This window comes from Stigmatopora argus, chromosome 3 (assembly GCF_051989625.1).
Source record: "Stigmatopora argus isolate UIUO_Sarg chromosome 3, RoL_Sarg_1.0, whole genome shotgun sequence".
In the NCBI taxonomy this organism is placed as follows: domain Eukaryota; kingdom Metazoa; phylum Chordata; class Actinopteri; order Syngnathiformes; family Syngnathidae; genus Stigmatopora; species Stigmatopora argus.
In genome coordinates, this window is record NC_135389.1 from 5,689,737 (window position 1) to 5,712,683 (window position 22,947).

General features: G+C 41.5%; 1 protein-coding gene and 2 non-coding genes across 7 annotated transcripts in view; all 3 read right to left on the reverse strand.

Annotated features, from left to right (window-relative positions):
• dnaaf4 (dynein axonemal assembly factor 4) overlaps positions 1-22,947 on the reverse strand; it is a 119,499-nt gene that overhangs the window by 91,488 nt on the left and 5,064 nt on the right. For 4 of the 5 annotated variants that reach the window (XM_077597467.1, XM_077597468.1, XM_077597469.1 and 1 more), the window contains 7 exons: positions 17,067-17,214; positions 16,120-16,253; positions 13,301-13,517; positions 13,034-13,179; positions 12,852-12,961; positions 12,619-12,772; positions 10,781-10,886 (listed from right to left, as the gene is read on the reverse strand). In XM_077597467.1, the coding sequence (XP_077453593.1) occupies positions 10,781-10,886; positions 12,619-12,772; positions 12,852-12,961; positions 13,034-13,179; positions 13,301-13,517; positions 16,120-16,253; positions 17,067-17,214 (1,015 nt within the window). Of the gene's footprint in view, positions 1-10,780; positions 10,887-12,595; positions 12,773-12,851; positions 12,962-13,033; positions 13,180-13,300; positions 13,518-16,119; positions 16,254-17,066; positions 17,215-22,947 lie in introns of all 5 variants that reach the window. The other variant, XR_013299777.1, reaches the window with a different exon arrangement.
• trnaa-agc (transfer RNA alanine (anticodon AGC)) lies at positions 2,160-2,232 on the reverse strand. The gene has a single exon. It is a non-coding gene; the product is annotated as a tRNA-Ala (tRNA).
• On the reverse strand, positions 3,666-3,738 carry trnaa-agc (transfer RNA alanine (anticodon AGC)). The gene has a single exon. It is a non-coding gene; the product is annotated as a tRNA-Ala (tRNA).

The following is a 22,947-nucleotide window of genomic DNA, read 5'->3' on the forward strand; positions in this document are numbered from 1 at the left end:
ATAAGCAGTGTTAAAAAATGAATGAAAGATAAATTTAGACAACCCATTTCAAATAATCTTTTCATAAAAAGCAAGCTTGCTAAAACATCCACGGGATGACGAGATGGAGCTGTTTGGAGAATGTGGGCATGGATCCCACTGCCTCTCACATGCAAAGCAAGCGCTCTACCACTTGAGCTAATTCCCCCTCATGCTATGAATGCATGGATCAGAAAAAAATATATTATATTTGACTAACTAGGGGGCAATATGTCAGTCCCATTGATTCCCACGTACCTCAGCACATTGGCGATGAGGGGACCGAGAGGCTAAGGTGATGGACTGCTAATCCATTGTGTTCTACACGCATGGGTTCTATTCCCATCCTCATCGTGAATTTGCTGTAATGTCTTTCTCTGCCAGTTTGCATGGTTGAAGTTTGATCCTTGACAACATAACACTAGGTTAGAAAAGGACCTACCTACACTTAAGAATCACGAGTTGTACTCATGAATTTTACTCTGCTCCACTGAGCCAAAATACTTAAAATGCATACACAATGGGACTACTAAATTCCTGCAAAATGACATTGGCTTCGAGTCTTTTCAGAAATATAAATTTAAACCGCATTAGACTTGGTGCCTTAATCAGGCAAACAACAGTAGATTTCAGATGGAGAATGTGGGCATCGATCCCACTGCCTCCCACATGCTAAGCGAGCGCTCTACCACTTGAGCTAATTCCCCTTATAATAGTTCCTACCTGTCTGGTCACTTTCTTGAAGGATGTCCATTGAAGCAATGACATTGGTCAAATTTCTTCAATGTTACACCAAACATTCAATGTCTAGTTCTACTAAATTTCACGAAAACACAAACATGCTTCTAAAGACTTGTCTCTTACAGTAATGAAGGCACTGTGAAGTAGCAATTGGAAGCTGGGGGAAATGTGTAATTTTTCCTTGGTCTAAGGGTCTGCTAGAAATTCAGACGTGGAGTCCTTAATGTTTGTGGAAGTTATGCATTGTCCTAAGAGAATGAATGGAACCTGTGTGTTCAATACAATGCACCTTTAGGTTAAGTCACGATACTCAAAGCGTTTCTGCATTCAGACATTATCCATGGCATTTCAGACAAGTAGACACTCATGTAGTTGGGAATATGAGGACCAAGGGTGCTAGCCCTCATGTGCAAAGAATTTAGACTCTCCCAAGAATCAATTCCTCAAGGTCAGAAATCGTGGTAAGACAAAGTCTTGGATACATTCAAGATCTTCTTAAGCATGGGTGTTAACTATAATGAAGGTATTGAGTCTGGTCCAATCTGCCCACCATTAAAACAATGGCTACTAAATGGGGCAACATAACTCTTGCAAAACATTGTGTCTTTGAATGTTTTCAGAAATAAGAGTCATGAATGCCCAACGACTGGTAAGGTTTAGTCTACTCACGAGTTTAGGGTATAGTTTGTCATCGGACAAAGTCTGCTGGGATAGGCTCAAGCACCATGCGACCCTGAACAGAATAAGCAGTGTTAAAAAATGAATGAAAGGTAAATTTAGACAACCCATTTCAAATAATCTTTTCATAAAAAGCAAGCTTGCTAAAACATCCACGGGATGACGAGATGGAGCTGTTTGGAGAATGTGGGCATTGATCCCACTGCCTCTCACATGCAAAGCGAGCGCTCTACCACTTGAGCTAATTCCCCCTCATGCTATGAATGCATGGATCAGAAAAAAATATATTATATTTGACTAACTAGGGGGCAATATGTCAGTCCCATTGATTCCCACGTACCTCAGCACATTGGCGATGAGGGGACCGAGAGGCTAAGGTGATGGACTGCTAATCGATTGTGTTCTACACGCATGGGTTCTATTCCCATCCTCATCGTGAATTTGCTGTAATGTCTTTCTCTGCCAGTTTTCATGGTTGAAGTTTGATCCTTGACAACATAACACTAGGTTAGAAAAGGACCTACCTACACTTAAGAATCACGAGTTGTACTTTCACTCATGAATTTTACTCTGCTCCACTGAGCCAAAATACTTAAAATGCATACACAATGGGACTACTAAATTCCTGCAAAATGACATTGGCTTCAAGTCTTTTCAGAGATATAAATTTAAACCACATTAGACTTGGTGCCTTAATCAGGCAAACAACAGTAGATTTCAGATGGAGAATGTGGGCATCGATCCCACTGCCTCTCACATGCTAAGCGAGCGCTCTACCACTTGAGCTAATTCCCCTCATAATAGTTCCTACCTGTCTGGTCACTTTCTTGAAGGATGTCCATTGAAGCAATGACATTGGTCAAATTTCTTCAATGTTACACCAAACATTCAATGTCCAGTTCTTCTAAATTTCACGAAAACACAAACATGCTTCTAAAGACTTGTCTCTTACAGTAATGAAGGCACTGTGAAGTAGCAATTGGAAACTGGGGGAAATGTGTCATTTTTCCTTGGTCTAAGGGTCTGCTAGAAATTCAGATGTGGAGTCCTTAATGTTTGTGGAAGTTATGCATTGTCCTAAGAGAATGAATGGAACCTGTGTGTTCAATACAATTCACCTTTAGGTTAAGTCACGATACTCAAAGCGTTTCTGCATTCAGACATTATCCATGGCATTTCAGAAAAGTAGTCACTCATGTAGTTAGGAATATGAGGACAAAGGGTGCTAGCCCTCATGTGCAAAGAATTTATACTCTCCCAAGAATCATTCCTCAAGGTCAGAAATTGTGGTAAGACAAAGTCTTGGATACATTCAAGATCTTCTTAAGCATGGGTGTTAACTATAATGAAGGTATTGAGTCTGGTCCAATCTGCCCACCATAAAAACAATAGCTACTAAATGGGGCAACATAACTCTTGCAAAACATTGTGTCTTTGAATGTTTTCAGAAATAAGAGTCATGAATGCCCAACGACTGGTAAGGTTTAGTCTAGTCACGAGTTTAGGGTATAGTTTGTCATCGTACAAAGTCTGCTGGGATAGGCTCAAGCACCATGCGACCCTGAACAGAATAAGCAGTGTTAAAAAATGAATGAAAGATAAATTTAGACAACCCATTTCAAATAATCTTTTCATAAAAAGCAAGCTTGCTAAAACATCCACGGGATGACGAGATGGAGCTGTTTGGAGAATGTGGGCATGGATCCCACTGCCTCTCACATGCAAAGCAAGCGCTCTACCACTTGAGCTAATTCCCCCTCATGCTATGAATGCATGGATCAGAAAAAAATATATTATATTTGACTAACTAGGGGGCAATATGTCAGTCCCATTGATTCCCACGTACCTCAGCACATTGGCGTTGAGGGGACCGAGAGGCTAAGGTGATGGACTGCTAATCCATTGTGTTCTACACACATGGGTTCTATTCCCATCCTCATCGTGAATTTGCTGTAATGTCTTTCTCTGCCAGTTTGCATGGTTGAAGTTTGATCCTTGACAACATAACACTAGGATAGAAAAGGACCTACCTACACTTAAGAATCACGAGTTGTACTTTCACTCATGAATTTTACTCTGCTCCACTGAGCCAAAATACTTAAAATGCATACACAATGGGACTACTAAATTCCTGCAAAATGACATTGGCTTCAAGTCTTTTCAGAGATATAAATTTAAACCACATTAGACTTGGTGCCTTAATCAGGCAAACAACAGTAGATTTCAGATGGAGAATGTGGGCATCGATCCCACTGCCTCTCACATGCTAAGCGAGCGCTCTACCACTTGAGCTAATTCCCCTTATAATAATTCCTACCTGTCTGGTCACTTTCTTGAAGGATGTCCATTGAAGCAATGACATTGGTCAAATTTCTTCAATGTTACACCAAACATTCAATGTCCAGTTCTTCTAAATTTCACGAAAACACAAACATGCTTCTAAAGACTTGTCTCTTACAGTAATGAAGGCACTGTGAAGTAGCAATTGGAAACTGGGGGAAATGTGTCATTTTTCCTTGGTCTAAGGGTCTGCTAGAAATTCAGATGTGGAGTCCTTAATGTTTGTGGAAGTTATGCATTGTCCTAAGAGAATGAATGGAACCTGTGTGTTCAATACAATGCACCTTTAGGTTCAGTCACGATACTCAAAGCGTTTCTGCATTCAGACATTATCCATGGCATTTCAGAAAAGTAGTCACTCATGTAGTTAGGAATATGAGGACAAAGGGTGCTAGCCCTCATGTGCAAAGAATTTATACTCTCCCAAGAATCAATTCCTCAAGGTCAGAAATCTGGTTAAGACAAAGTCTTGGATACATTCAAGATCTTCTTAAGCATGGGTGTTAACTATAATGAAGGTATTGAGTCTGGTCCAATCTGCCCACCATAAAAACAATGGCTACTAAATGGGGCAACATAACTCTTGCAAAACATTGTGTCTTTGAATGTTTTCAGAAATAAGAGTCATGAATGCCCAACGACTGGTAAGGTTTAGTCTAGTCACGAGTTTAGGGTATAGTTTGTCATCGTACAAAGTCTGCTGGGATAGGCTCAAGCACCATGCGACCCTGAACAGAATAAGCAGTGTTAAAAAATGAATGAAAGATAAATTTAGACAACCCATTTCAAATAATCTTTTCATAAAAAGCAAGCTTGCTAAAACATCCACGGGATGACGAGATGGAGCTGTATGGAGAATGTGGGCGTCGATCCCACTGCCTCTCACATGCAAAGCGAGCGCTCTACCACTTGAGCTAATTCCCCCTCATGCTATGAATGCCTGGATCAGAAAAAATATATTATATTTTACTAACTAGGGGGCAATATGTCAGTCCCATTGATTCCCACGTACCTCAGCACATTGGCGATGAGGGGACCGAGAGGCTAAGGTGATGGACTGCTAATCCATTGTGTTCTACACGCATGGGTTCTATTCCCATCCTCATCGTGAATTTGCTGTAATGTCTTTCTCTGCCAGTTTGCATGGTTGAAGTTTGATCCTTGACAACATAACACTAGGTTAGAAAAGGACCTACCTACACTTAAGAATCACGAGTTGTACTCATGAATTTTACTCTGCTCCACTGAGCCAAAATACTTAAAATGCATACACAATGGGACTACTAAATTCCTGCAAAATGACATTGGCTTCGAGTCTTTTCAGAGATATAAATTTAAACCACATTAGACTTGGTGCTTAATCAGGCAAACAACAGTAGATTTCTGATGGAGAATGTGGGCATCGATCCCACTGCCTCTCACATGCTAAGCGAGCACTCTACCACTTGAGCTAATTCCCCTTATAATAGTTCCTACTGGTCTGGTCACTTTCTTGAAGGATGTCCATTGAAGCAATGACATTGGTCAAATTTCTTCAATGTTACACCGAACATTCAATGTCCAGTTCTTCTAAATTTCACGAAAACACAAACATGCTTCTAAAGACTTGTCTCTTACAGTAATGAAGGCACTGTGAAGTAGCAATTGGAAACTGGGGGAAATGTGTCATTTTTCCTTGGTCTAAGGGTCTGCTAGAAATTCAGATGTGGAGTCCTTAATGTTTGTGAAAGTTATGCATTGTCCTAAGAGAATGAATGGAACCTGTGTGTTCAATACAATGCACCTTTAGGTTAAGTCACGATACTCAAAGCGTTTCTGCATTCAGACATTACACATGGCATTTCAGACAAGTAGTCACTCATGCAGTTGGGAATATGAGGACCAAGGGTGCTAGCCCTCATGTGCAAAGAATTTATACTCTCCCAAGAATCAATTTCTCACGGTCAGAAATCTTGGTAAGACAAAGTCTTGGATACATTCAAGATCTTCTTAAGCATGGGTGTTAACTATAATGAAGGTATTGAGTCTGGTCCAATCTGCCCACCATAAAAACAATGGCTACTAAATGGGGTAACATAACTCTTGCAAAACATTGTGTCTTTGAATGTTTTCAGAAATAAGAGTCATGAATGCCCAACGACTGGTAAGGTTTAGTCTAGTCACGAGTTTAGGGTATAGTTTGTCATCGGACAAAGTCTGCTGGGATAGGCTCAAGCACCAGGCGACCCTGAACAGAATAAGCAGTGCTTAAAATGAATGAAAGATAAATTAAGACAACGCATTTCAAATAATCTTTTCATAAAAAGCAAGCTTGCTAAAACATCCACGGGATGACAAGATGGAGCTGTTTGGAGAATGTGGGCATCGATCCAACTGCCTCTCACATGCAAAGCGGGCACTCTACCACTTGAGCTAATTCCCCCTCATGCTATGAATACCTGGATCAGAAAAAATATATTATATTTTACTAACTAGGGGGCAATATGTCAGTCCCATTGATTCCCACGTACCTCAGCACATTGGCGATGAGGGGACCGAGAGGCTAAGGTGATGGACTGCTAATCCATTGTGTTCTACACGCATGGGTTCTATTCCCATCCTCATCGTGAATTTGCTGTAATGTCTTTCTCTGCCAGTTTGCATGGTTGAAGTTTGATCCTTGACAACATAACACTAGGTTAGAAAAGGACCTACCTACACTTAAGAATCACGAGTTGTACTCATGAATTTTACTCTGCTCCACTGAGCCAAAATACTTAAAATGCATACACAATGGGACTACTAAATTCCTGCAAAATGACATTGGCTTCAAGTCTTTTCAGAGATATAAATTTAAACCACATTAGACTTGGTGCCTTAATCAGGCAAACAACAGTAGATTTCAGATGGCGAATGTGGGCATCTATCCCACTGCCTCTCACATGTTAATCGAGCACTCTACCACTTGAGCTAATTCCCCTTATAATATATCCGACCTGTCTGGTCACTTTCTTGAAGGATGTCCATAGAAGCAATGACATTGGTCAAATTTCTTCAATGTTACACCAAACATTAAATGTCCAGTTCTTCTAAATTTCACGAAAACACAAACATTCTTCTAAAGACTTGTCTCCTACAGTAATGAAGGCACTGTGAAGTAGCAATTGGAAACTGGGGGAAATGTGTCATTTTTCCTTGGTCTAAGGGTCTGTTAGAAATTCAGATGTGGAGTCCTTAATGTTTGTGGAAGTTGTGCATTGTCCTAAGAGAATGAATTGAACCTGTGTTCAATACAATGCACCTTTAGGTTAAGTCACGATACTCAAAGCGTTTCTGCATTCAGACATTATCCATGGCATTTCAGACAAGTAGACACTCATGTAGTTGGGAATATGAGGACCAAGGGTGCTAGCCCTCATGTGCAAAGAATTTATACTCTCCCAAGAATCAATTCCTCAAGGTCAGAAATCTTGGTAAGACAAAGTCTTGGATACATTCAAGATCTTCTTAAGCATGGGTGTTAACTATAATGAAGGTATTGAGTCTGGTCCAATCTGCCCACCATAAAAACAATGGCTACTAAATGGGGCAACATAACTCTTGCAAAACATTGTGTCTTTGAATGTTTTCAGAAATAAGAGTCATGAATGCCCAACGACTGGTAAGGTTTAGTCTAGTCACGAGTTTAGGGTATAGTTTGTCATCGGACAAAGTCTGCTGGGATAGGCTCAAGCACCAGGCGACCCTGAACAGAATAAGCAGTGTTTAAAATGAATGAAAGATAAATTAAGACAACACATTTCAAATAATCTTTTCATAAAAAGCAAGCTTGCTAAAACATCCACTGGATGACAAGATGGAGCTGTTTGCAGAATGTGGGCATCGATCCCACTGCCTCTCACATGCAAAGCGAGCGCTCTACCACTTGAGCTAATTCCCCCACATGCTATATATGCCTGGATCAGAAAAAAAGATATTATATTTTACTAACTAGGGGGCAATATGTCAGTCCCATTGATTCCCACGTACCTCAGCACATTGGCGATGAGGGGACCGTGACGCTAAGGTGATGGACTGCTAATCCATTGTGTTCTACACGCATGGGTTCTATTCGCACCCTCATCGTGAATTTGCTGTAATGTCTTTCTCTGCCAGTTTGCATGGTTGAAGTTTGATCCTTGACAACATAACACTAGGTTAGAAAAGGACCTACCTACACTTAAGAATCACGAGTTGTACTTTCACTCATGAATTTTACTTTGCTCCTTTGTAGCCAAAATACTTAAAATGCATACACAATGGGACTACTCAATTCCTGCAAAATGACATTGGCTTCGAGTCTTTTCAGAAATATAAATTTAAACCACATTAGACTTGGTGCCTTAATCAGGTAAACAAAAGCAGATTTCAGATGGAGAATGTGGGCATCGATCCCACTGACTCCCACATGCTAAGCGAGCGCTCTACCACTTGAGCTAATTCCCCTTATTATAGTTCCTACCTGTCTGGTCACTTTCTTGAAGGATGTCCATTGAAGCAATGACATTGGTCAAATTTCTTCAATGTTACACCGAACATTCAATGTCCAGTTCTTCTAAATTTCACGAAAACACAAACATGCTTCTAAAGACTTGTCTCTTACAGTAATGAAGGCACTGTGAAGTAGCAATTGGAAACTGGGGGAAATGTGTCATTTTTCCTTGGTCTAAGGGTCTGCTAGAAATTCAGATGTGGAGTCCTTAATGTTTGTGAAAGTTATGCATTGTCCTAAGAGAATGAATGGAATCTGTGTTCAATACAATGCACCTTTAGGTTAAGTCACGATACTCAAAGCATTTCTGCATTCAGACATTATCCATGGCATTTCAGACAAGTAGTCACTCATGCAGTTGGGAATATGAGGACCAAGGGTGCTAGCCCTCATGTGCAAAGAATTTATACTCTCCCAAGAATCAATTTCTCACGGTCAGAAATCTTGGTAAGACAAAGTCTTGGATACATTCAAGATCTTCTTAAGCATGGGTGTTAACTATAATGAAGGTATTGAGTCGTACGGTGTTTGTAAGGTTTGCCCTGCCGACGACATCTCTGCCTCCCACACAGAAGGTCCTGTCCCCAGGCGACCTGGTACTCGTCAAGCTGATAAAAAGAAAGTACTGGTCATCTCCACGTTGGGACAGGACCTCACCGTGTGATTTTGACCGCTAACTTCACCAAGTTAGCCACCACCGTCAAAGCTGATGAACGAGTTTTGGAGCTCACGACCATGATCCAGTGTGGGGCTCGGATGTCCCCCTCAAACACAAACACTGGTCCGTCTCCTCCATAATCCTGATGGCTCTGTTCCCCTAGTACTCGTCAAGGAACAGCAAAGAACACACTACGTCTGGAAACCATTGACTCCAGATTCCAGGCCTATGTCAACGCATCAGTCCGACTACAACAAGGCCGAGAAGTCCAAATCACCACCGTCAAAATCGAAGGAAGAGACACCTGGATACATCAGTCCCACTGTGGACAAGTACAAGAATGAAGTGGTTGGTCATCGTCATCACCGCTCTGTGTTCCACCACATGAGGGGACCTCCCGGAACCTTGGTGCACTCCCGCTGGAGGAGAGTGCCCAAATAGCTGGTTCTGGAGGTGGTCAGGGGCCCTCCAGATCTGCAGCCCGTCGGCCAGGGCACCCATCATCGTCCAGGTCCCCTTGATCACCCTACAGCTTGCTCACTTGGGGATACAGGGGACCGACTGCGGGAGATCCGGTTCCGCAACGAGGATGGCTTGACTGGTTCCTCTCGGGCTCATGGACACAGACTCTTTTGAAAGCCCTAGTACCGTTCGTAACTGTTATTGCTCTCGTGCTTGTTATCCTAACCTGTTGTTTGCCCTGCTTCTCAGCTTTGATCAAACGTACCATTGATGCCACAGTCGAACGTACCATGATTGTCGGTTTGATTTGTCGGTCTAAACTCCAGTTCAAAGTAATTTGTGAAGAATTTTGTTCAAAATTAGTGTCGCTAACAAACAAGGTTCCGATATTTTTTATACTCACAAACAGGAAGGAATTGTAAGATATGCTGACACACTATTTGCAATTGCTTGTTAGTGTTGCATCAGTTTGGTGTGAGTAATGAAAAATGTCAAGTCTTGTTAAGACATCAGCTCTACAGTTGTTTAGGCGTATCAGCCCACACCCTGTTTCTGTTATCTTCTCTGTGCAGCATCATGTTTTCACATATAAATAGATGCACAAACTGTTCGTTCGGAGAGAGTCGCGGCGAATAGGCTGTGCGTTCGCAGCCGTTCGATTTCTCCCAATCCTGTAGTCTGGTAATAAACTTATCTCCTTGAAATTGTTCTCCCTCTTTCTTAACCTGCTCCTGAAGTTGTTTTACAGATCTATCAGAATCATAAATGCCGCACGACTGGTAAGGTTTGGTCTCGTCACGAGAAAAAGTGCCCTCTCAATGGGTTGGAATGTAAACCTGCAACCACTGTGGCCCTTTGTGGAATAGTTTGCTCACCCCTGGTATAGTTTGTATCCGTAAAAAGTCTGCTGGGATAGGCTCAATTACCCTGCGACCCTGAACAGAATAAGCAGTATTCAAAATGAATGACTGATAAATTTAGTCGAGAGATTTAAAATAAACGTTTTGTTAAAGAGAACACATGCAAATGAAACGCTTTACAAATTAAGTTGCTGAAGCCTATCCCAGCTGACTTCGGGCCAGAGGCAGGGGACACCCTGAATTGGTGGCCAGCCGATTGCAGGGCACGAGGAAACGGACAACCATTCACACTCACACTCATACCTAGGGGCAATTTAGATTGTGCAAAGAACAGTAATAGTGACCAAAATTTGTCAAATTGAGAAAAATAGTCCAGTTTGAACATCCATGCTTTGTGTACATTTTGTGTACATTTCTAATGCACTGAGAGAATTTTTAATGCAAGGGTTGTTAATTTCAGTGCTTTGATATACAACTTGCTTAGACAGACTCAAAATGTTGCGCATTTCAGACCTTCTGTGTAGAGCTGCAGCTGGCAGAAAGCAGAACCTCGACGCACATGACTTCTTGCTCGGGCAGCCGCATTGGCAGAAACGGCAGGAGTCAACAGCTCAAGAGCCTACAGAGAATGATTTACTTTAGTCTTGTCCACCAGTTGAATATATTTGCAGCAATATCATGAAACCTGGCTTGGACAGAAAGTTAATCGCCACCCACCTGCAGGAGCCTGAACTTGATTACTACTATGGTGTTTTCCATTTCAATATTACATGTATTTAATATGGAATGATGGTAAATGTGATGTGCCCTGTGATAAATAAGTGGCTGTCTAGACACACACCACTCTGACTCAGAGAATAAAATCTCTTTACCAAAACCGATGAGGATAAACTCATTATTAGAGGAGTGCTTTGATGTTATATGGCATTCTCACAATAATAAATTGTGTTAGTTGCCCTAATGACTTCATAGTGGCAGTAGATTAAGTCAGTTTATCTATGTTGGCTGCCAGTGTTTAGTATTTGCCTACTATTGATGTTCTGACACCTTGCTTCACAATGCCTGTGACAGAAAATGACTGCTGAACAACTGTCATGAGATTCAAGGCTATGACTGATGTTAAAGCCTGAATGTGGGAACAGCTGCAGAAACAATTCTTAATGGGCTATTGAAGTATCTAAGAACTGCTATGTACTATACAACATTGTAATCAACCAGATACTCCCTAGTTACAGCTGCAGTTTCCGGCTCTTCGTCCTCATTGGTTCAGTCATTAGATGGCCGTGAACCGGTTAAACACTTGAGGTTTGCAACATGGTACTGAATGATTATTGAATGAACTAATCAGGCAGGACTGTCCCACTTGCAAAGCTATGTCCTTACTAAAGTTCAATCAAATACATTCAAGGGTGACTCCAGAATTGTAGGACATTAAACTTTTAAAATTCATGAAAAATAAGAGATCACATTGTTGATTTTCAACTACACATCCCTCAACAATATGTAATAAAGTATCAAAGGCTTGATTAACTCAATTTACATATGAATGGTATTTTTTTATTACATGATTTTAGGGAGTACTCCAGACTTTGAAAATTTAAAAGCACAATTTTCTCAGAAAGCTTGTTTTGTTTATTTTTTATGACGATTCATTTAGATTTGAAGTAGACCCAGGTGATATGAGAATAGTTGTGAGCACGATAAAAAAAATATCAGTTAATATCTATCACATCTTTTGTCTTTCAAATTTGAATCTTAAACTTCTGTTAATAATTAAATAAATTACTTTCCTCGTTATTCCCTTGTGAAACAAACTATGCTACCTGAGTTAAATAATAATAATAATAATAATAATCGGACATAGGCCCCTGTTGTCGTTATCACAACACAAAAAAGCCTACTTGTCATCACTCACTTGCGATCATTAAAATATCAGCGTTGATACCTGTGTAATGTGTCTGTCATGCTATTATTGCATCCAGAGACTTGGTGATTAGGGATGGTATAATAAAACTAGACTGCTACGGACACACTTCCTGGTTGTACTGCTCACGTGACTTCCCTTTTGAATTCTTCCACTTGCAGAAAACACACTTTTGGAATGTGCAATCCAGCAGACGATCCTCTCGATTCATACAGTATCTCTGAAATACCCCGTGCGATGATTTCTCTTAAGATTTTTCATTCAAAGTAACACAATTTTACTCCCTATTAAAACCATGAATATGGAAGTGAAAATTGTAAATCAGGGGGCGTCTTATACGAGAGAAATCGTAAAATTATAGGCAAAGCGATTCATAATTCAATTCAATCTTAATCAGTGGTTACCTGCAGTACATTTGCATTCTGACCTGAGAGGAGTCCTCAATGGCTTTGTGAAAATTTCGTAACTTCAGATGACACGCAGCTCTGTTCGAAAACAAAGCTGGGATCTTTCGGTTGATTCGAATCGCTAGATTGTAGGCATTCAAAGCACTCAAGTAGTTTCCCGCAGCAAAACATTTGCTAGAAGGAACAAAAGTGTGTTCGTTTACTACAAATCTGGGACTAGGAAGTAATGATGAAAAGCACAAACTTCACTCACTTTCCTTTCTCCTTCAGCCAGTCAGGATTGCGCTCCTCCTCGTTTAGGTCATTAAGCTCTTCAATATCTGCATTGACTATTCGCCTGGCTTCTGCTTGTTTTTTCAGCCACTATGGTTAGCAGAGAGCAAAAGTTTGTTTTCATGAATTTCTGGAATTTGGCATTCTGGACTAACATGTTACCTCTTCTTCCTCCTCAATTCTTGACTCCCTGAGTGCTGTGGGAAAAACCCGGGGTGTGAACGACACTTCAATATTTCCTGGAACTCTGGGAGCAGGAATAATCACTTGCTTTTTCTTTTGCTCGGCTTCACTGACAATTTTTTTATCTAAATTAAATAATAAAAAGCTTAAAAAATATTTGCTGTTTGCAGTGCTCAAAATGAATGGACAAAAAATGTTTAGAATTATATTATAGCAATGTAAACATGGCACTTGGAAATTACTCACCAAACCTGACCTTTCTTCCACATGGTTCATCATTCTCAGATTTTTCTTTTACAGCTGTTGCTTGACTGAAATGATTGGTCCGTGTTTGAAGTTTGAGCAACACTATTTCCTCATCTTTCTGGTGTTCCTTTAGCTGCCATGCTTCTAGTTCAGCCGTGGTTCTGTTTCGTTCATCATCCTTCATTTTCTGGATTCTTTCTCGTTCTTCACTTTCAAGCTATAACAAAATATAACCGGATTGTGAAAAGGTTTAGAGCCGTTTATTTTACTGAACTTATGGCTATATTATAAATGTGAAATTGAATAAGGTAGGCTGATGGATGAGTGGTTAGTGTGTCGGCTTCACAGTTCTGAAGTCGAGAGTTCAATCACAGGTGGGTCCTCAGTGTGTGGAGTTTCCCTGTTCTGCCCAGGCTTACATGGATTTTTTCCAGGTATTCTGGTTTCCTCCTACATCCCAAAATCTTGCATGTAGGCTGGTAAGACAGTCTAAATAGCCCTTAGATTTTAGTATGAGCGTGAATTCAATTATGACATGAGCAATGACAATGAGACTTGGAGGGGCGCGATTGGGAAGAACGACCTCCCTGATCAGAACTCGAGTGGTGGTCTACAGTTGGACTCCTGCGCTTGCTGTGGATTGACAAGAATGAATACCATATTCAAGTATAAGGGTATCCATATGTGCACTTGGCACCAGGACACCCTAGCCCTCAGTTCGATGATTGACTTTGTGGTCATGTCATCGTACTTGCGGCCACATTTCTTGGACAGTTGGGTAAAGAGAGGGATGGAGGTGTCAACCGATCACCACCTGGTGGTGAGTTGGCTTCGATGGTGGGGGAAGAAGCCGGCAGAGTCCCCTGTCAGAAGGGGTTTTACTCCCACCTCCAGAGGTGTTCTTATGCCCAGTGTGAGGCGGGGGACACTGAGTCCGAGTGGATCATTTTTCACACCTCTATTGCCAAAGCGCCTGACCGGGGCTGGGGCTTCAAGGTGGCCTGTGCCTGTTGTGGTGGCAATCCCAGAACATACAGGTGGACCCTGGTGTTAAGGGCCGCTTTCAGGCTGAAGGAGTCCTACCGGGCTTTTTTGTCCGGCGGGACTCTGGAGGAAGCTAATGGATAACAGCTGGCCTCTGGTGGTCTATTAAGCAAAAACCTGAACATGGGAGAAGTTCGGTGAGACCATGGAGAACGACTTCTGGATGGCTTTAAGGAGATTTTGGTCCACCTTCCAATGTCTCAGGAGGGGTGAGTGGTGCACCATCAATGCAGTCGACAGTGGGGATGGACATGTGGGGTACGGTCTCCCTATGATCGGTGTCAGAGTCTTGTCCGCATAGCCGGCCATAAGTTGAATATGTTTCCAGTGAGGCTTGGACTCCTCCAAGGCTGTCCTATGTCACTGATTCTGTTCATAACTTTGATGGACAGAAAATCCAGATGCAGCTGTGGCATTGCAGGGGTCTGGTTTGTTGGCCGCAGTATTGTATCACTGCTTTTTTCAGATGATGGGATTCTGTTGGCTTTATCAGGCCGCGATCTCCAACTCTAACTGGAACAATTTGCAACCAAATGTGAAGCGGTCGGGATGAGAATCAGCACCCCCAAATCCGATACCACATTCCTCAGCTGGAAAAGGGTGGCGTGCCCTTTCTGCATGAGGTATGAGGTTCTTCCCTAAGTGGAGGAGTTCACGTAAGACCATTTACAGAAAATAAAATAAAAAAGTTAGATGAACTTAAACCATTTAAACCCATATTAACCCAAGAAAAGTTTTAGATTTTTGCAACGTTTTCAGAACATTTACATAAAATGGGATATCAAGTAAGAAAAATATTACAGGCTGTCCTCAAATGAGGACAGTGGGTTAAGGACATTTTCAATAAGGCTGCTCTTATCACAGGTACGAGGCATTAAAAAAAGAAAGAAATAAAACGCTAGGGAGAATTTCACTTGGATCTTTAAGTGGGTCAGGTCGTGTGTTGTCCTGCATCTCACAATCGCTTATTTTGGCCGTATAATTGTCCTATTGCGTTCATGCTCTGTGTTAGCCTCTATTGCTAACATGCTAAAAACACTTTTCCTCACCATCCTGTTCTTCTCCTGAGCGTTGGTCTGGAACTAGCGTTCATCTCGCAAAAGCGCCTCCGCTCGCTGTCATGGTCGGGTGGTGTAATTACAGTTTCGAATTATCAAATTTTTATCAAAGGTTTTTAATATTATCATTGACAAAAAATACTTCACGATAATTATTGTTATCGTTTTATCGCCCAGCTCTACCTTAAAAATAAGGTGAGAAGCTTGGTCATCCAGTAGGGGCTCGGAGTAGAGCCGCTGCTCCACTTTATTGAGAGGAGCCAGATGGGTTGTCTCATCTGATCCCTCCTGGACACCTCTCTGGTGAGGTCTTTCGAGCACATGCCACGGCGAAGAGGACACGAGGCCCACCCAAGACACGCTGGGGAGACTATGTGTCCCGTCTGGCCCGGGAATGCCTTGGGAGCTAAAAGAAGTGACTGGTGGAGGGAATTCTGGGCTTTGCTACTAAAGCTACTATCCTCGCGACCCGACCTCTCGGATAAGCGGAGGATGATGAGAGATGAGTTGAGGGTGTCCGCCGTGTGGTGCGTGTTGTTGGCTGGGATGGGCTCCAGCACAACCCATGACCATTGTGCCGATAAGCGGTATGGAAAATGAAAAAAAATCTGTGTTTCTGGCCCGAAGTCAGCTGGGATAGGCTCCAGCACCCCCTGCGGCCCTATAGAGGATAAAGCGGTTCAGAAAATGAATAAATGAAAAATCAGTCTTTCTTACATTCATCATTGTCTTCAGAGCGTATTTCTTCTCTTTATGCTTTTTCTCATTTCTGTTTTTGGCCTCAGCAGAAAGCGTTTCCTGTAGTTTGGACAGAGCTCTTGCTCGGATTTCTGTTTTTGTTTCTTTATCATCTGAATAACAGTGCAGGTACAGAATATATGTATGTCAAAAGAATAGATGAATTTTGAGTCATAATTTGCAAAAACATTTGAATTGCTATTCCTAAACTTTTAAAATGTGGAAATAAGTAAATAAATAATTGTTCATGAACTAATTTGAAAAGTTATATTTTCTACGGCTTCAATTCTGATTTTAAAGTCAGAAGTCTAAGAATGAAGTCGGAATTCTGACTTTAAAGCCAGAATTAAAAAAGTAAATTCTTCCATTATATTCTGTATAGATATATAAAATTGATCTTAAAGTACCTAAATTAAAAAATATAATCTTTCAATCTCAATACAGTAATCCCTCAAATATCGTGGTTAAATCATGCATGGTAGGTTGATTGGACACTCTAAAATTGCCCCTGGGTATGAGTGTGACTGTGTATGGTTGTACGTCTCCTTGTGCCCTGTGATCGGCTGATCACCGATTTCAGGGTGTCCCCCGCCTCTGGCCCGGATGCAGCTGGGATAGGCTCCAGCACCCCACACAATCCTAATGAGGATAAAGCGGTTCAGAAAATGAGATGAGATGAGATTAACTAATCAACAATCAATCAATATATATTGTTAACCATTTTTTACGTACTACATGGATTTTACAATGTAATCAAACGTTGTCCCTTTTTACTTATTATCCGCTGTTGCAATAGACAACACGTGCAAATCAAAAGTTTCCAGGTTTGATGATTGCCTATGTTCTCCCTATAATTTAGTCACTACACTTCATAAAATTCAAGGTAAAAAACTATGACAATCCATTAGATGAAATCAATGTCTTACATGTGCTTATTGACAAATGCTCCCACAGTTTGTTGGTCCTTTTTGACAAACTGATGACCGCAACTCCATTTCCAATTTTTGATGAGCCTAGTTCATCATCAACAAGCTCAGACAGGAAAACCTCTAAAAGAAATGGTGCGAAATGAACCTATTGAAAAGAAAGATATTGTTGGTAATAAACTAGAAATCAATTAAAAACAAACTATGGGAATCAAAAGGTTATAGGTTTTCTTGAAAATAATTTACCCAGTTCATGTGCAATACAGAAAAGAGTGGATTTGGATTGTAACCAATCTGGTCATAATTTCAGGGAAATATCTCCGGCTAACCTTAGGGGCTGAAATTTTTGGTCAACAAAGAGGATCTATCTTGACTAGACTGAAGGCAAATTAATTCAATTTTGTGCTCTCTATATAACGAGTAGTCATTCAGGGCTGTGTAGTACACCCATTCCTCCTACGAGTAAAAAGGGGTGTAGTTGGGAAAGTTGCGGTCTAGTGCGAGGGTCACAAACATTGAGCCATGTGAGATGATGCGTATATTAATGAATAATATATATTCATTAAACGGCTTTTTGGTCTAAGCCACCTTATGGCAGCAACTAGGTGAAGAATACAAAGACAAGTGTTTCTTGCCCACAGTCTGGTGGTGGGAGCTTCATGTTTTGGGGCTGTATGTGTCCTTCTATTCAGAAACAAAATTATACATCCCGATTTAAAAAAACCCTCATTATTTATGTTTGGACATTTTCTTACTGGACAAGATGCTGCAATTTGTTTCTTTACTTTCACGTGTCTTTTGATCAAGCGTGTAAAATAAAAAGAACGCACTGGTCAATATGGACTCAGTCAAGGTTGAAAATCTGAGAGCTGCCCTGGGTGCCCAGTGAGTCAAGCTGAAGAGGCAGGAAAAACACCTCAATGCTCTTAGTCCGGCATTCGAACAGCTATCCTAGGAGCAGCGCTGTGGGAACGAGAATGTGGCTCAACAGATCCAGCAGCTGAGACAAAGAGTCCGGTTTTTGCTTGGTCATCATTCATCGGCAGCAGTAGTTAACCCCTGTCCTTCCACTGCCTCGCCACCTTCTCCTCCTGCACCCGGTCGATGTTTCTTGGGTCCCAAAGTACTGCACTCCCCCACCTTGCACCTTCTTGTTTCACTGCGCCCGTCATTTAAAGATCATTCCCCAAACATATGGGACTGACGAGGTCAATCTGGCCTTCATGGTCTCTTACCTAACAGGCCGATCAGCTGAATAGGCGACCATGGAGTTGGATAGAGGATCCCCTGTCTGCAGCTCAGTAGAGCATTTCATGACAGCCCAGCCCTCCAAAGAGTGTTTGACCGGTGGGCCTTGAATACAAGGCAGTGTGGGCCCTGGAGAACCTGCGGCAGGGAAGGCTCAGTGTGGCTGATTATGCCATCTGGTTTGGGGCTGCCTTGGCAGGAACTAGATTGAATGAGGCAGCTTTGTGGGACTCATTTCGGCGAGGTCTCTCCAAAAATATCAAGGACGTGGCAGCCTGCATGACGTGCACAGTTCTGGAGGGAGTTTTGCGGGGTGTCGCTCACATGAAGGCTGGGGCAGATCGCCGGTGATGCCTAGATATAGGCCAGGGTAACGTGTGTGGCTTTCCACCAGGGACTTACCTTTGCGGGTGGAATCTGGCACCAAGGTTTGTGGGTCCCTTTCCATGGTAATTAACCCTGTTTCTGTCCGCCATGACCTGCCCGTCTCTCCGGGTCCACCCAACCTTCCAAGTTAGCTCCCTCAAGCCGGTGAGGGAGAGCTTCTTGGTACCCCCATCCCGTCTCCGCTGAGGAATGTGAATGGCGGTCCGGTGTACACCGTCATGAAGATTATAGCTGTCCCGAACCAGGGAATGGAGGGCTACAGCCCTGAAGAAATATCATGGATTCCCGGCACCTTCATTGGGGACAAGGCCAAGGACAAGGACTTTGACCGGTCAGCCTCTTTCCAGCCTGGTTCGTCAGGAGTTGGACCTGGAGTGGGGGGTACTATTATAGGTCGCAGTCAGCTGAGTTAATTTATGTAATTTCCTGTTTTATTTTGGTGGGTTCTGTCTGCAGTGCTCAGCATGGCATGCTTGTCTCGTAATCAGCTAAGTGTCTACAACTGTGTGTGGTTAGCCTGGCCCTTCTTTGCTTTCTGTTTCTGGAGTTACCTGCCCTCTCCAAGTTTTGGAAACAGGTGATTTTGTGTCACTTCTGTGAGCCGACCCGATATCTTCTACAGGTCAATAAACCTTAATCCTTAAACTTCCTCTTGCACAGCATCATGCTTTTTACTCCAACTGGAAATTATTGTTTTTCCAATTGCATATGTCACTGAAATATACACCAAATTAATTTAGGTTTGAATGAAATCATTTTAGGAAATCACTTCCCACATAGAGAAAAAAAAGAACAAAGGGTGCTATCGAGCCAGCCAGCTCTACCAATGATGAGTTTCCTTTTTTTTCACATTACATTTCCAGACTATTTATGTACAGTAATACCTTGATATCCGTGTGCCCAACATACAAGATATTTGAGATACAAGTAAAATTCCGAGAAAATATTTGCCTTGAGATACGAGACAATTTTTGAGATACGAGCATATGAGATAGGCTGCTTATGATTTCAATACACTGTCTTTCTTGCCGCAACTCCCTCGTTTAAAGATACATTCAAACAATGGGCGGAGCGTTGCGGGAGCTCAGTGGCGAGGAGGAGGTGGAAGAGGGGACCGCCTCGCAACAAAGGAAATCAAAGACATCTTAGCGAAGTGGCAACAGTTTTCTCATTTTATGGAAAAGAGGCACATGGACAAGTTGGCAAGTGGTCGTGCATTATCCTATTGTGAGGACATTTGTGTGCGTCATTTTCGGAATATTTGAAGCGAAGACAAAAGCAAACAACCCTTGATGGGTTCCTTTTAAAAACTCCGGCTGAAAGTCAGGGTGAAGGCGGGCAAAAAGAACCAACCTGGGAGAAGAAAGGTAAAAAAATGTAAAAACAAAATTAGAATTAAGTTTAGCGTAAGGTTACCGTATTTTCACGACTATATGCTGCATCGGATTTTTAGCCGCAGTGTCAGTAACGAGTGCTATTTCTGTATTTTAAACACACAAAGGACGCACCGTTTTTTTAGACGCATATATGTTATATATTATATATGAATATCTAACCGCAATAGCGCTGGCTACCGGAAGCAGCCCCAGACTCTTTTTCCGGTTTTCGGTGCGCAGTGACTGCTGGGATATATAGTCCTTGCACACAACACCCACACGCTAAAAACATGTTTTTAAAAAGGCAACGGAAGGAAAACTGAGTTTGGTTGTACTTTATTTAGCCATTTTACAACTTACTCATGTCATCATCACACATCTAAAATCAAAGTCTTCATTTTCTGTGTATGAATTGAACAATTGTCCAAACGAGTCATCGAAAACGCTGAGTTTTATACGTTCGTCCAGGCGGCCACCATCCATTCGCCAATAGTAGCTAACTGGTAGCTAGCGTAACTTTTCCAACGGTGCTTTCCATGCTTTGTCAAGCTGTATTGATGTCGATGTATACAGGCCACAATCCATTCGTAAATAGTAGCTAGCTGGTAGCTAGCGTAACTTTTCCAACGGAGCTTTCCATGCTTTGTCAAGCTGTATTGATGTCGATGTATACAGGCCACAATCCATTCGTAAATAGTAGCTAGCTGGTAGCTAGCGTAACTTTTCCAACAGTGCTTTCCATGCTTTGTCAAGCTGTATTGATGTCGATGTATACAGGCCACAATCCATTCGTAAATAGTAGCTAGCTGGAGGCTAGCGTAACTTTTCCAACGGTGCTTTCCATGCTTTGTCAAGCTGTATTGATGTCGATGTATACAGGCCACAATCCATTCGTAAATAGTAGCTAGCTGGTAGCTAGCGTAACTTTTCCAACAGTGCTTTCCATGCTTTGTCAAGCTGTATTGATGTCGATGTATACAGGCCACAATCCATTGGGTGTATTGACAAAAGAACTACTACATATCCCAGCAGTCACTGCGCAATACCTTGTCTACGGGAAAATAGTAGAGTCGGTGTACCCTATCAACTGATTCATTTTATTTTATCGTGATAACAATTTTAGTATTGGTCCATATATAAAGCGCACTGGATTATAAGGCGCCCTGTCTATTTTGGAGAAAATTTAAGACTTATGTGCGCCTTAGAGTCGTGAAAATACGGTAGATTAAATTTATTTTTGAGTGTGGCTGTATAATAATCCAAGTTCATTTAATATTGTTTATGTTATGTTACGAGCGCATTGCCGTGCAAAAAGTCTCTCTCTCTCTCTCTCCCCTCCCGCACTCCACATTGTACTGAATAATGTCTCTTTTTAGTATTCAACATCATAACCACTAGATAGTTATTAGTTACTTTGTTAGTAGATGTCAAATTAGAACAAATAAAAATGTTTTTCCACTCCCAAATCCTGTTTTTTTGGTGTTTTTTCAGTGGGTTGATTTGAGATATGAGTAAATCGACATACAAGCTTGGTCCCAGAACGTATTAAGCTCGTATCTCAAGGCATTACTGCACAGTGGTACCTCGAGATACGAGCTTAATTCGTTTCGGGACTGAGCTTGTATGTCGATTTACTCGTAACTCAAAATGAACGTTTCCCATAGAAATGAACTAAAAACAAATGAATTCGTTCGAATCCTCTGAAAAAACACCCAAAACAGGATATTGGATTGGAATTGTTTTTTTAAAAACATTTTTATTTGTTCTAATTCACCATCTATTAACAAAGTAAAAAATAACTAGTGGTTTAATAGTACTAAAATGTGTTTAATATTACTAAAATTAGACGGATTTCGTGGAGGGGAGAGAGACGGACAGAGACAGGGGGCGGGACTTTTTGCACGGCAACGCGCTCGTAACATAACATAAATAAATTTAAATGAACTTGGATTACAATGCATGCACACTCAAAAATAAGTTTACTATAACCTTGCACTAAACTTAATTTTTAATTTTGTTTTAAATGTGTTTACCTTTCTTCTCTATTGGCTCTATTGGCCCCGCCTCCACCCTGACTTTCAGATGCAACCTATCAAGGGTTGTTTGCTTTTGTATTCCCTTCAAAATATTCCGAAAATGATGCACACGTCCTCACAATAGGATAACGCACGACCACTTGCCAACGAGAAGTAGTATATACTCCTCGTATTAGCGATTGATCCGCCATTCGCACTGTCTAACGGGAAAAAAAACACTGGAAAAAATGCAACGCTCCGCCCAGTCCTCGTAGAGATATTACAAGAGGGAGTTGCGACCAGAGAGACATTACACGAGGGAGTTACGGGGAGACAGACAGTGCCCATGATGTTCTTATTAGCAGCTTCTCGTGTCCGCTGTATGCTCGTATATCAAAATTTGTTTCGTATCTCAAGATAAATATTTGCCCCAAATTTTACTCGTATCTCAAATTGCTCGCATGTCGGGGCACTCGTATGTCGAGGTACCACTGTATTCATGTTTTTTATTTTATTTTATTAAGCTTAGTACAGTCATACCTACTTACGAATGCTTCTAGGTACGAAATTTTCAGATTCCGATTTTTTAAATATGCAAATGTGTGACTCGAGATACGAAAAAGATCCAAGTTACAAAATCTACAAAAAAGTCAATGCATTTCCTTATCCGTTATTTTATTTTGAATTCCCCTTATTAAGTGATTAAAAACTACAAATGCAACGTGGCACATATTTTCACACAGACGCAGGGCACACGTCAATGTAAAAGTCTAAAATGTACTACAAAACGGATGGCTTTCGGCCCTGGTGGAACTTTTGCCTGCATCTGGCGGACAAACACGGGTATTACAGGGA